Source organism: Oryctolagus cuniculus, chromosome 13 (genome assembly GCF_051225735.1).
Source record: "Oryctolagus cuniculus isolate XC-2025 breed Fujian yellow rabbit chromosome 13, ASM5122573v1, whole genome shotgun sequence".
Lineage (NCBI taxonomy): Eukaryota > Metazoa > Chordata > Mammalia > Lagomorpha > Leporidae > Oryctolagus > Oryctolagus cuniculus.
In genome coordinates this window covers 40,008,005-40,021,672 of record NC_142879.1, presented here as the reverse complement: position 1 = coordinate 40,021,672, position 13,668 = coordinate 40,008,005, and the positions used below count along the sequence as shown (strand labels likewise).

General features: G+C 43.1%; 1 protein-coding gene across 15 annotated transcripts in view; it reads right to left on the bottom strand.

Annotated features, from left to right (window-relative positions):
* Nucleotides 1–10,124: 10,124 nt before the first annotated feature.
* The window catches only part of ENAH (ENAH actin regulator), a 173,366-nt gene continuing 169,822 nt past the window's right edge, over nt 10,125–13,668 (bottom strand). For all 15 annotated transcript variants that reach the window (XM_070055420.2, XM_070055422.2, XM_070055412.2 and 12 more), the window contains 2 exons: nt 13,583–13,640; nt 10,125–13,060 (listed from right to left, as the gene is read on the bottom strand). In XM_070055420.2, the coding sequence (XP_069911521.1) occupies nt 13,023–13,060; nt 13,583–13,640 (96 nt within the window). In that variant the 3' untranslated portion in view covers nt 10,125–13,022. The remainder of the gene's footprint in view (nt 13,061–13,582; nt 13,641–13,668) is intronic.

Sequence of the window (13,668 nt, the reverse complement as noted above, 5' to 3'; positions counted from 1 at the left end):
ACAAGTTATTGAGGTTTTGATATCAGTGCCGGTAGAAAAGGGGGATGAACTATAGGCTTTGGGGAGGTGAGAATGGATTTTGTTATCTGCATACTGATGCATGTGTAAGCAATTGGAAAAATAAGTACAGGATAAATGTAAATTGGGAAAAAGAAAATGCTGCCCTTTGGAGTCAAACTGCTAGGTAGTGGTAAAAAAAAATTATATCAAGCTCCTTACTGCTGCCAGGGCCAACTAAGGTTATTCAGTGTAAACAATACAAAATTCCAGGTGGACATAAAAAAATCTAAAACAGTAAAAAATTATCTTAGTGCTGGAGTGATGATTCCCATAATCACTAAAAGAAATTATCTAATTTGGCATGTTAAGAAATCAGATGAAACCTGAAAAATGACTGTGGATTACAGGGAATTAAACAAAGTTACTCTCCCATTGACTGCTACAGTCCCAGATACCATCATTTTGATGTAAAAGGTCACAAACATAAAAGCGTGTTCTTGATAAGGAAAGTTAAAAGAAAGAGATACTTTTAAAAGGATATGATTTGTAAAAATTGTTTATCTTAATGGCTGGTTTATACTGGAATAAAAAAAAGAGGGGGGGAGAAGAGAAAGGTTTGAGCAAGTTACAGAAGGTGTGAGAAAGTCGCAAAATGTTATGGGAAGAAGAAATCTTTGGTTATTTTCTTTGACATAAAATCAAAATCTGATCCTCTGTTAAAGCAATGAGTTAAAGTAATCTATTATGTTCTCTTGATGTCTCTGTTAAATTCTAACTGCTTAAAAACAGCTGTAAAAAGAGCAATGGTGAAATGGAGGGATCCTATCACCAATCAATGGAATGGACCTGATCCAGTACTGGTATGCGACAAGGGCTCCTAAGGGATGGGTTTTTCCATGTAACCAACATGCCTTTCTGCAATTGCTCCCTGGGCCGTGTGGCCCTGATGCTAACATCTGTATTTACAGCAGCGGATAGAGTACGTCAGTGGCGTGCTTTACCTGAAGACTACAATAACAACGTCATCCTAATAGGAGAGGACACTGCCCTTGCCATGGCTGCATCAGTAGTAAGTGTTCCTGGACTGGCTTTTGGAAATAATCGTGGACTATGAAGGCTTACATGTTTGGTGACCAAAGCAATCAATCTTACTGCTACTGTGCTATCCAATATAGCCAAAGAATTGGATCAAGTTCACTCAGAAGTGCTTTTAAGCCACGCAGCTAACAATTACTTGCTGTTAAAAAAATCATATAAGTTGTAAACCTGTACCTGGGGGATATTGCTTTAACATTACTAACAATGTGCCATATATAGAGTCTGTTATTGATAAACTTAAGAGTAAAATGCAACATATGTTTATTACTAACCCACTATTCATTTGAAGGGTTTCAATGGATTCATTGGTTATTAATGTTGACTGGACCGCTACTGCTCTTCCTACTTTGTATGGGATGTATTCTGTGTGTTCTGCATTTTATGCTGACTTCGCTACAGTATGAATGGACTGAGATTCATCATTTAAAACTTCGTACCAAACCTCCTTTGTAATCAAAATAATTGATATTTGGCTGTATGTTTCATCTCTCACCTAATGTTGGGCTGGAATGGTACTCAAAGACGGGTAAGACGCTCAGCATCCTGTACCAACCTAAGACAGGACTCTAGGCCAAGCTGCCAGAGTTACCGATGACGGGTAAGGACAGAGATGACTGAGGGCAACCTAAGACAGAGGCCATTCTCAATTTAATAAAAAAAGGAGGAGATGTGGGGACCCATGGCTGGCCATGGGCCCACATGCTAAGGCCTGGCTTGCTGATCATTGGCATTAGTCCTCACGCAACACTATCAAGCCCTGGCCACCAGTGACCGTATTGAAACCCCTCATTAACGGGCACACAATTTTAGGATTAAAATTAGTTAAAAAAAAAAAATGGGGGAATGAAAGGAGCCAAGAGCTGCCATAAAAAATGGCCTTAATAAAACAGTCCTGGGAAATGGGGAGTAAACTAAGTTCACAGAGAAAGCAGATAGCTACTACCCAGAGATAAGGGCTACTACCCAGAGATAAGGGCGACAGAACATCCTGGTATGCACATAAGCCCCCTCCTCTGTGCTTGTTCAAGCTTAACAAAGAAACCGTGAGGCACGTAGGGCACGTAGCCACCCCTTTCTGCTCTTCAATGACCCCCTCCCCTTGTCCAAGCTTAGACACGTAGGGCACGTAGCCCCCGTTTCTCCTCCTCCTCGACGACCTCCTCCCCTTGTAGTTGCCCAATAAACTTACGCCACCCTATGGTATGTTAATTTTGTGGTTTTGCCCTTTAAAAACTGTGTGAAATGATTGTTCGGGGCTCCTTTCTCTTGCTCGCTGCTTGCAGCAGTAGAGGGCCCATTTGCACAAATGAAATAAAATTGCCTCCTGCCTTTTGCATCGTCTGGTCTGGAGTCTGTGTTTCTGGGGTCGTCACAAAAGGACACCGCTTTTGGGGTCCTACAGGGCCCAGGGCGGGAAGCTTCTGCAGCTTTCAGAACTCAGCAGATCTCAAGGTCAGAATCCCGATCAAAACTCTCACCGCTGGTAAATTAAAGCAACCAGTAAAAGAAACGCAAGCCTCACTTAAGTAGTTCATCTTTTTATTTCAAAAGAAAAGATACCAAGAAGTAGAAGAATTTAGCCGTTAAACCAGCAAAGCTGCAAAGCAGGAAAGGGCGAGATGGATCAGATTTCAGCGATAGGGTTGCTTCATGCCCAGTCCCAGAGTCCTGTGACTTGAGGACTGGTGCATCCAGCTGGCGGAGCCAGGCCGCCTCCTGCGGAACCCTAGCAGCACAGACAGGGCACACTTCCTGGTGACCGCGTCCTGCATGCAGCTCACACAGGCATCGTCCTGAAGCCCTGTAACTGCATGCAGTTTGAGCAGCAAGTCCTTCCCAGCTTGGCTCATGAGTGTCCTCCTTTTTATCGATTCCTACTTGAAGCTTTGGTGCAAAATTCAGGTGCCGTCCGATCCTACCCTGCCAGCTCTCGGTTTCATGATCTCACCCTCCCCTCTTAAAAAGCAAATGCCAAGCTTACCAAGACGATGTTTCCTGACAATGAGATCCTGTTTTTTTTTTTCTTTTTCTTTTTTTTTTTTCGGATTTTCAAATGATTTGAGGTAACCCAGCAAACGTCACAACACGCTGTTTTAGAATCTAATGATCTGTAGTCAGACGCGTTATCCATTGCGCCACTGGCCCCGTGCTACAACACGCTGTTTTAAAACAGGTGCCAGCAGTTTCCTTTACCCCTGCATCAGCAAGGCCCGTAATCCCCAAACTCCACGGGACAAGATACATGAAGTTCTGACCTCAAATTATTTTTAATTATAATCAAAGTAGGGGCTTAAGTACATGTTTAAGCCCACCCAAACTTTTAAAACATGACTTTTGTGCATGCTGTCTTCTGAGGCACATTCAAGATGACCAAATCTCAGCTCAGGAGCTGCCAATGTTTATACTGTTGCAAACAAAACAGAGCCACACCTCCTCCTAGTTCCGAAATCCGCAGCGAAGCAAGAGGACACGCGATCCCAGTCGCAGTGTACACGGGCCCTAAGAAATTCACCTGTGAATGTTATCTGCTGTGCTATCCTATGCATGCTTTTGGCCTATCAACTTGGTAGGTCTGGAAAGGAAATATATTTAACATTCTAAATCTTGTAAAGGACACCGGGCATGCTGTTCTTGAACTAGAAACATTCATCAGTGACTCCCCCATCAAAAAGAAAAACCACAACACTGCCCAACCCTTTCCGGCTGTTCATTCACAGGGGCTGAGTCCCCAGAGGCTGAGCACAAAGTGCAATGGGAGCAGCTTGCACTTCCCGAGGTTCTGAAGGCGCCTCCTACTGGGCAGCAAAGCTTTCACCTGCAACTCACAGGGGTGCTCCTCTTCCTGGAATGCTGCTCTGCTCACAGGTGCACAGGTGCACCGCGCCCCCCCCCCCCAGCTGCAGACTGAGACTGTGTTCCAGTAACTACAGACTGCACAGAGCCTTCCTCAGAAACACAAACAAAACTTCAATGGAAATACCTAAGTGCTGTAATTGAGTGTTATACAAATATTTTGCATCAACTACAGATGTCTCAAGATAATCTTTCTCGATTATTCACTTCATTTCCCCCCAAAAGAGAAGCCATCCATAATAAAAGCATGTCATTTTGCTAACATGAATCCCCAACACACATGTACACACACGCATGCACGCACACACACACACACACACACACTGCAAGAGCCAAAGTAAAACTGAAGCCAAGATTGACTATGCACTAATTGTCTTCATCTTCTTAGTACCAAGGACTCACATGAGAGAGTTACCTGGCCCATCAAGAAATTGAGGTAACAGTCTTTGGATTAAAAACCAGGGATGAGAATGTATATGCTTACATAGTAAGAAGAAATATTATTCTTCCTCTCAAAAGACAGTGATGGAATACACAATGGCACAGCAGGGACAGGGGGTATGAAACCTACTGCAGCATGTCTCCAGGAAAGAGGTCAAAGGGCTTTCTGCCATTGGTATGTCCCTGGGAACGGCAGAATGTGCACCTGTCCCAGGCTGTCACCGAGCACCCTCCGGGCAGCAGTGTGGAGCAGTCACGCCCAGGAACACACCCCCAGAGTGCTGTATGCAACACACATGGCCTCCAGCGGTCTTCCCACGGATCTTCCCTTACTCACACCTAGGATGCTCACTCTTTGGTGAATGGGGTCTACAATTTCCTAACAATGAAAAGCTGCATTTGCGCCTGGAAAGTAAAATACAAAAAAGGCCTGCCTTCTCCAGTTTTCTCTTGGGTCAAAAACAAAGCAAGCAGTAGCCGAGAGGATACACTGGACGAAGAGCAGAGGCAGGGGGAGCTGGCAGATAAGGACCCGAAACAGCAGTCAGCCGGGCCCGGGCCGGGGCAGTGAGGTGACTCCACACACAGAAAGCAGACGGAACTCAGAAGGCGTAATCCGTCTAAGAATGTGGCAAGGAAGTGGAGTCAGGAACAATCTTCCAATGTTTTCTTCCACAAACAAAGGTACTTTGTGTGTGGACCAACACTGCCCAAATTCAGCTGAATGCAACTGAGATTTAGGGTGAGGCATGGGGTATCCGTGGTAACTCCCAGCTCAGCCATCAAATCCCCACCCCCTTCAGCAGAGACGAGGCCCGGGCTTCCCGACTGTGCTCCCTATACGCGCTGGCGGTGAGGTCGGTGCCCCGCTCCTGCCCGCTCAGGGCTGCACAAATTCATCTGCACCAACTTCCGCCATTCGACCAACGCCTGGGACACACTGAAAAATGGTTTTTACTTACGTTACTCTGAAGGGCCGAGTGACAGAGTGACCTCATATCCGCTGGTTCGCTCCCCAGCTGCCTGCTACAGGAGCTGGGGACTCAGCCCAGGCTTCCCACTCTGAGCCGTCCCCACTGCCTCCCAGGGTTTGCATTAGCAGGAAGCTGGAGCCAGGAAACAAACCCAGGTACTTGGACATGAGCCCTCTTGGCTAAATGCTCACCCCATTAAAATTGTTCTGAAATTGCCATTAACTAAAGAAAGAAAAAGGTAGGTGGTGGGACCTTAAGACACCCCACACCCGTGATTTGATTGTCAGCTGTTTCCGGATCCGAATTTCCAGAAGCTGCCTGGGAACAGTGGGGAATGCTCTCTCTGCAGCCCTGTGGTTTACTCCCGACTACTATTTCCCGTGTCATCCCAAGTGCCGATGGCGCGATCCTCTCTATTCCGATGCTTCCCAGAATCACTCTCTTCCAAAAACCAAACCAACCTGGAGCACAAGTCACTGCCCAAGTTTGTGATGTTCTTCCTTTCAGATGTCTGTTACATGCTGCTAAAGAAATCTCTTGGCTGAAACGACTCAGTTAAATTAGATTTACAACACAATAAACTATGAGGCTTTTATTTGTATATGGACACTTTGGTTGTTTAGCGATAACTGCAACCTAACAAGCTTAGTTCTCTAATGAAATATGTAAGCTTTTGTAATATTCTTATTAAAACAGACGTCTGTATTTCCAGTAACTCAATTTTGATTGAGCAAATGCAGTTATTTAGTGACCGGCTCACTCCTAACTCCTTGGAGTTATGGACACGCCTCTAAGACCTGAGTCGATGCTATGCGGCCAGGGCCTTCTCCCTGGGTCTGGGTCTGCTCCCTGGAGTAAGGAGTCCTGTATCCCATAGCGTGTGCGTCCATGGGTTCTGCTCTCTGCTCAGCTCCCGAGTATGTCACACACATCACAGAACTGTGTGCAGCCCAGGGACTGACCTGGCTCCAGCACTGAGCCGAGGCCCCAGCCTTTACTGCTGTTTGTTCCTCAGAAAGCCAGGACACAAACATTTCAGTTTAGTCAACCATGATAAAAAGGACACCAGTTCCTTCCGATTCAACAGAAGTCAGCAACAGATTTGACAATTCCTACAAAAGCCTAAGTCACTAGGACCAAGTCATTTAGATTCTACTGCTTTACATTTATAAAGACAGAGGTAAGTCTACCTACTTCATACTATGTTTCCAATATCCCCCCTTGCCAAGTCTCAATTTTCCTCTTCTGTGACTTGCCCACCTGTATCTACCATAGCAACTGTGATCATCCTAATTACAGGATTCATTTTTTAGTTTCTTTCCCAACTTTAGACTTTTTTTTTTTTTTTTTTTTTTTTTTTGGACAGGCAGAGTGGACAGTGAGAGAGAGAGAGAGAAAGGTCTTCCTTTGCCGTTGGTTCACCCTCCAATGGCCGCCGCGGCCGGCACACTGCGCTGATCGATGGCAGGAGCCAGGTACTTCTCCTGGTCTCCCATGGGGTGCAGGGCCCAAGCACCTGGGCCATCCTCCACTGCACTCCCTGGCCACAGCAGAGAGCTGGCCTGGAAGAGGGGCAACTGGGACAGAATCCAGCGCCCCGACTGGGACTAGAACCCGGTGTGCCGGCGCCGCAAAGTGGAGGATTAGCCTAGTGAGCCACGGCGCCGGCCGCACTTTAGACTTTTAAATCAGAAGTTGTAGGTTTCCCAATACTATCAACAGACATTTCAAAAACCTTTTTATGTCTTAAAAATGACCCAGAAACACACAGTGAGCAGATCTAATCCACAGGCTATTTCGATGTTGGGAATGAGAGAAAGCCTGCATGAGAGCCCTCCACAGCGTGGGGCACCCACAAATGGCTTCTCCTGAGGGTGCCCAGCATGACCTTCTCAATCAGACAGGCTTCTCCAGAGGAGAACAGTACTCATTTGTAAGTAAATGTTTTCTACTATGATGTTTGCAGAAGCACCTAGAACAATTTTGTTCAGTCACAGAGGTTCAAGTTTTGACTTCCAACAATCTAACTCATAAATATTAAATGGTTTTCAGTGAAAAGTCAGAGGTATTAAATATTCAACATCAGCAATTCAATTTACTCTTAGGACACTTTTCTCATTCCTTACAGCTTTGAAGAGGACACAGATGAACAGATACTAATTCATCTTTCTACTGAAAACAAAAGTCATCCTGTAGGAACAGATTTGGAGCTGGAAGTGAACGGGTTACACAACAGCTACACAAGGAAACAAGATGCTCCTACAGTGTGTTCACATCTTTTATGTCACTTTTGTTTTTAATCAATAAAATTTAAAGGGTAAGGGAGTTAGTTATTATAGGTACAAAAAAATCAAGGAAGGGTTTTTGTAGGTTTTTATTACTCAGAATTTAATGGTTAAGACCCCTGCATCCCATAATGGAGTGCCTAGGTTCAATTATTCAGCTTCCTGCCAATGCAGACCCTGGAAGGTAGTGGTGATGGTTCCTGTCCCCTTCTGGGAGGTATGAATTATGTTCTTGGCTCCAGCCTCAACCCAGTCCTAGCTGTTGTGGGCATCTGGAGAGTGAACCAGCAGATGGAAGCTCTCTGTCACCCCAATTCATAATAAAAAAGTTAAGGCCAATTCTTCATATTGGTTAAAAGTATATATACGAGGGGCTGGCACTGTGGCATAGCGGGTAAAGCTACCACCTGCAGTGCCGGCATCCCATATGGGCGCTGGTTCAAGTCCTGGTCGCTCCACTTCCGATCCAGCTCTCTGCTATGGCCTGGGAAAGCAGTAGAAGATGGCCCAAGACCTTGAGCCCATGTACCCGTGTGGGAGACCCAGAGGAAGCTCCTGGTTCCTGGCTCCAGATCAGGACAGCTCGGGCCATTGCCCACAACTGGGGAGTAAATCAGCAGATAAAAGATCCCTCTCGTCGGCGCCGCGGCTCACTAGGCTAATCCTCCACCTTGCGGCGCCGGCACACCGGGTTCTACTCCCGGTCAGGGCGCCGGATTCTGTCCCGGTTGCCCCTCTTCCAGGACAGCTCTCTGCTGTGGCCAGGGAGTGCAGTGGAGGATGGCCCAAGTGCTTGGGCCCTGCACCCCATGGGAGACCAGAAGTACTTGGCTCCTGCCATTGGATCAGCGTGGTGCACCGGCCGCAGTGGCCATTGGAGGGTGATCCAACGGAAAGGAAGACCTTTCTCTCTGTCTCTCTCACTGTCCACTCTGTCATTAAAAAAAAAAAAAAAAAAAAGATCCCTCTCCCTTGCTCCCTCTCTCTGCCTCTCCTTCAAATAAATAAATAAATATTTTTTAAAAAAGTATATACGGCCGGCGCCGCAGCTCACTAGGCTAATCCTCCACCTAGCGGCGCCGGCACACCGGGTTCTAGTCCCGGTCAGGGCGCCGGATTCTGTCCCGGTTGCCCCTCTTCCAGGCCAGCTCTCTGCTGTGGCCAGGGAGTGCAGTGGAGGATGGCCCAAGTGCTTGGGCCCTGCACCCCATGGGAGACCAGGAGAAGCACCTGGCTCCTGGCTTCAGATCAGCGCGGTGCACCAGCCGCAGCGGCCACTGGAGGGTGAACCAACGGCAAAGGAAGACCTTTCTCTCTGTCTCTCTCTCACACTGTCCACTTTGCCTATCGAAAAAAAAAAGTATATATACGAGAACATTGGAGATATAAAGTTGTAGTTGGGCAAATTTGAAAGGTTAGTATCTATTACTTTAATTCATTTTCCAATGAGAAGTGACTTGGTTTGTGGACAAGTATTCTGATTTATATATGAAGAGAAACAAGAGCCTGAGTCAGGCCAGAGAGAAATCAGTTGCTGATTAAAGAACTGAATCCAAATGTCAGGAACCCAATCCACAGCTTCCAGGGATTATGGGGGAAAACAACAACAACAACAACAAAAACTACAAAGTTTGTGTATCTCTAAAGAAAATAGTAGGATTTTTAAAAGGAACTCAAAGTTAGTGCTTGCTAATAAGTACTGCTTTAAGAGATCAGCATAATGTACAGATAAACAGTATAGATGCAGGGGCCGGCATTGTGGTATGGTAGGTTAAGCACCCGCCTACAGCGCTGGCATCCCATATGTGTGCTGGTTCGAGTCCTGGCTACTCCACTTCTGATCCAGCTCTCTGCTGTGGCCCAGGAAAGCAATGGAAGATGGCCCAAGTGCCTGGGCCCCTGCACCCACATGGGAGACCTGGAAGAAGCTCCTGGCTCCTGGCTTTGGATTGGCACAGCTCCAGTCATTGTGGCCATTTGGGGAGTGAACCAGTGGATGGAAGATCTCTGTCTGTCCCTTTCTCTGTAACTCTGCCTCAAATAAATAAATAAATCTTAAAAAAAAGTATAGATATAGATTTATGACATTTAAAATTCATTACTTAATAATGTCCTTTTCCTCACCAACCCCATAAAGGAAAAGTCTAACTATAGAAATGAGACTGTATCTGATCATGTTGTAGAACAAACTGAATAAAATTAAAGACCATCATCTTGACTAAGCTAAGCTGAGAGAAAATACAAACTAGAGGCCACCTAGTTATTTCAAATAAACGACAAGAGTGAGTGTCTCTGCAGACATTACTTGGCGTTCATGACTTCTATGAATCTTTAACGAACAGTGACAGGATACACGGACTTCAAGCAGTGACGTCTTGGACTCTGAAAAGTGGTTTTTACATCCGACTTAACTTGTTTTACAACTAACAAATTACTTCCCGAGATTATCTGAGTGTCACAAACAAGCAACAAGTATATACTGCAATTTTATTTCAATCGCACAAACGAAGTTATTAGCGTGTAGGAAATTTAAATGAAACAGTTACGGTAAAATAGCAGAGAACTGAAAAATCTAAAAAGGAAGTACACCTAAAGCATGAGGACTCAACATTCATTAGTATTTCATCTTCAGTTTGATTGACACTTGATGCTTGCAAATCTTTAAACATGATCTTTGAAATCATGATGACTACTCTGAAGAGATTTCAGCACCAGCACTAAGGTGTGTACATTCAGTTTGTTTGCAGTTGACTTGTTAGCCATGTACATAGTGTATAGTACAGATTTGTCACAGGTCAGATCACAGTGTTGAGGACAGTGGTACCTTCCTGTCATTAGAAAGGATCCCCTAAACTGCACCAGCTTAAGACATCCAATGTACAAGAGCACAAACACCATCATCATCATGTGGTTCCAAGGAACAGTTTTGATAAGGAAAATAACTTAAGCCTCTGTTTGCCATTTTAATTACTGAAATCTCTAACAGTGACACAACTGTCACACATGACAGCAAATGTATACAATAAATTCAATCCAGCTTCTTGGAAAGAATACATTTAGCAATCTGGTATAATGCAAAAGAGGATGGAAAACAGCGTGATTCAACACTGGTTCGTTTCTGTCATTTTACACAGACATCATGTTAATATAGACCAAGGCACAAAACGTTTAGTGCATAAACCAGTTTCTTCTTTAAGAATTAGCATTGTTTTTAGTCTTTTATCTTACTTTGGACCACTTGTACCCAGTACTCTACCTACTACAGACTAGTTAACTTACCTAACAAAATCAAAAGTGATTTCTGACCAGATTTATAAGGGACATATTGTTTATATCATTAAAGTGTTTGCCTAACCAAAAAGTACAATAATACAGATGAAAATGCCTATTTCTTTTAGAAAGTAGTCCTTCATAAGCCTGTTGCGTCTTTGATGCCTTTACAACTACCGCATGACAAAGAATACTTGATAGAAAAGAGAACTGTGCACTTGAATTATGATAGCTCATCCATCAGTTTAATCTGAAAGTGAAGCTTCTACAGAAACATGAACTGTTTTAACAAGGAAAAAACCTCCCTCACTTACACTTCCTTGAGTGGTTCTGGCTGGGAACTATGCCATCCACAAGCTTTGTCTGATGAACTGAGATGTAGGAAATCTACATAAGAGATGAAGGTGGAGAATTTCTTCAAAATGTTAGTGAAACTTTTGATAATCAAAGATGTCTAAGCAAATATGGCACATAACAACTCAAGCATGAATCAAGATGGAGAGCTTGAAGAATTCCTCATTTCCTAAATTTTCCAGAAAGCTATCATTGCAACATACAGGATTTTCTCTTCTATTTTAATCTTACCAGTTCCAAAGAAAAGAGGAAGGTGTGAAATACATACACACAGCACACGCACACACGAGGTGGTAAGTAGAGTATCTGATTCCTTCTTCCCACCACCTAAGTCTTCCTTTATTCACTAAAAGAAAACTGCAGAACTCTTCATTGGTTTCCCTTTTTTCTAATGATTTCTATGACCTTAATTGCTGCCATCATTGTTATTTTTTATTTTTTGCATTTTAAAGTAACGAAATTCCAAAGCAGCTTCATAGTCAGGAACACCTGAATACCTGTGTAACTGCAGGGGCACCTGGGTAAGAGTAACTGCCAAATTCAGTGATCAAACTTTTTGAGTTCCACAACGAGCTATGGCTCATGTGATGCTCAGGATCATGTTTCAGACCATTGAAATTACTGGTTAAAATACAGAGAGCTGAAGACATGATGTAAAAGATTAAGTACTTGGTTTCGTTAACATATTTACCAATTAAAGTCACAAAATATTCCTCATTATTACTCATGCAGGTAATTGAGAAAGATAGTGCAGAAATTAAATAAAAAATTATTCCTTCCCTTCCTCCCACTCCCTTGTACTCTACAAAATGTTTTCCCTGGGACTAGGCCTTGAAAAGGCCACTACATATTAGTATCACATGCATTACTGCCTGCAATTAAAAAAGCTCAATTTGTGGTGATTGTAATTACATTATAAAAATGTCCACATGCATAAGTCTAAAAAAGGTTGAAAACCTACAGTAAATCTACAATATACTGTTTTACATTTGACCACTGGTTTGTGTTATGTAGAAGTCATAGATTTGGTAAAGCATTGTAACAATTTAGGAAGGCATCTAAATCTTTAAATTCTGGATGAAATTTATGTTTTAATCTACAAAATTGCATGAAGGCTAACTTGAGAGACTTCCTATCATTCTAAAATTCCTCAAGCTGGACAAATTTTAGGATAGTTCCTTATGAATATCACCCTTCAAAAGCGCATCCAATTGCTTGTTCCGCATTTTACGATGTTAACCTACATAGGGCTGATCTTAATTATTCATGGAATATCAAATATGATAGGAAGACAAACCTGAGAGAAACATTTACAATACAACAGCATAATTTGCTAAATTCTTCATCAGTATCAGTATTCTCTTAAAAAAAAACCTTCTTAAGCCTTTCTTCTCTTTATTTACCAATGGATTGTGGAAAATGTGCGATTTTATCTTGACATGAAAGTATTCCATTGCACGGTGATCTTGCCTGGTGAGTTTAGTATTTTCTGCGTAACTGTCATAGGAACTCTTATCCAACTCTTTTCCATCCTGTTGTAAAAGTTAAAAAAAAAAAAAGCAGCAAACTGGGAGGGAACTAGCTTGTTGCCAGTCATATCTGAAGGCTTCAGAACGTGTTGGTTTTCCCTCCTTCTGTCTCTACTTTCTTTTTTGAGCTCACAATATGTAGGGGTTTGCTGTTAACAGTTGTTCGTAGGAATATTTCTTCTCCAGATTAAAGTCCTGTCTCTCCATAGGCTGTTTCTCTATGCAGTATTCGCCTTGCTCAGTTCCTGCCTGATTGCTAGAGAGGAAAGGAAAAGCATTGAAGGTAAATATGAACAATAAAGTAAAGAAACTAGTGATTCATTAAGAAAGCTTAAGGACTGTGTTCAAACACACAGTCATAAAAATAGGTATTGCCTTTGCATATTTTATTGCATGGACCTTTATTTAAATATTACAAAGATACTAATTCCTATGTTTATTTTTCTTTGTATATAATATGAAAACAATTCTGTGGGCTCAGAAACAAGATGGCAGTGGCTGTGTGGAGGGAGCCTACAGAACAACATGTTCACCTGGCTCTGCATCAAGTCACAGGCAGCATTTGACACTTACGAGTCATGTCTGCCGCTAGTTTCACAAATAATTTCTATGACTGAAGCAGACAGCGCCTCACTGACATCCACAAACAGGTGAAAGGCAGGATACTTTGGAAAAGTGCCCTAAGTATTAACTAGATATTCCTTCATCTATATTTTCTTAAAAATGGCTATTCTTAAACTTTATTTTAAAGGGGTTGCAAATTTGTTCAAGCACTTACCATCAATGAGCTCTTCTTTTAGCTTTGTTAATTCTTTTCTCATTTCATCTAAAATATCCTAAAATATTAGAGTAAAACATAAATAA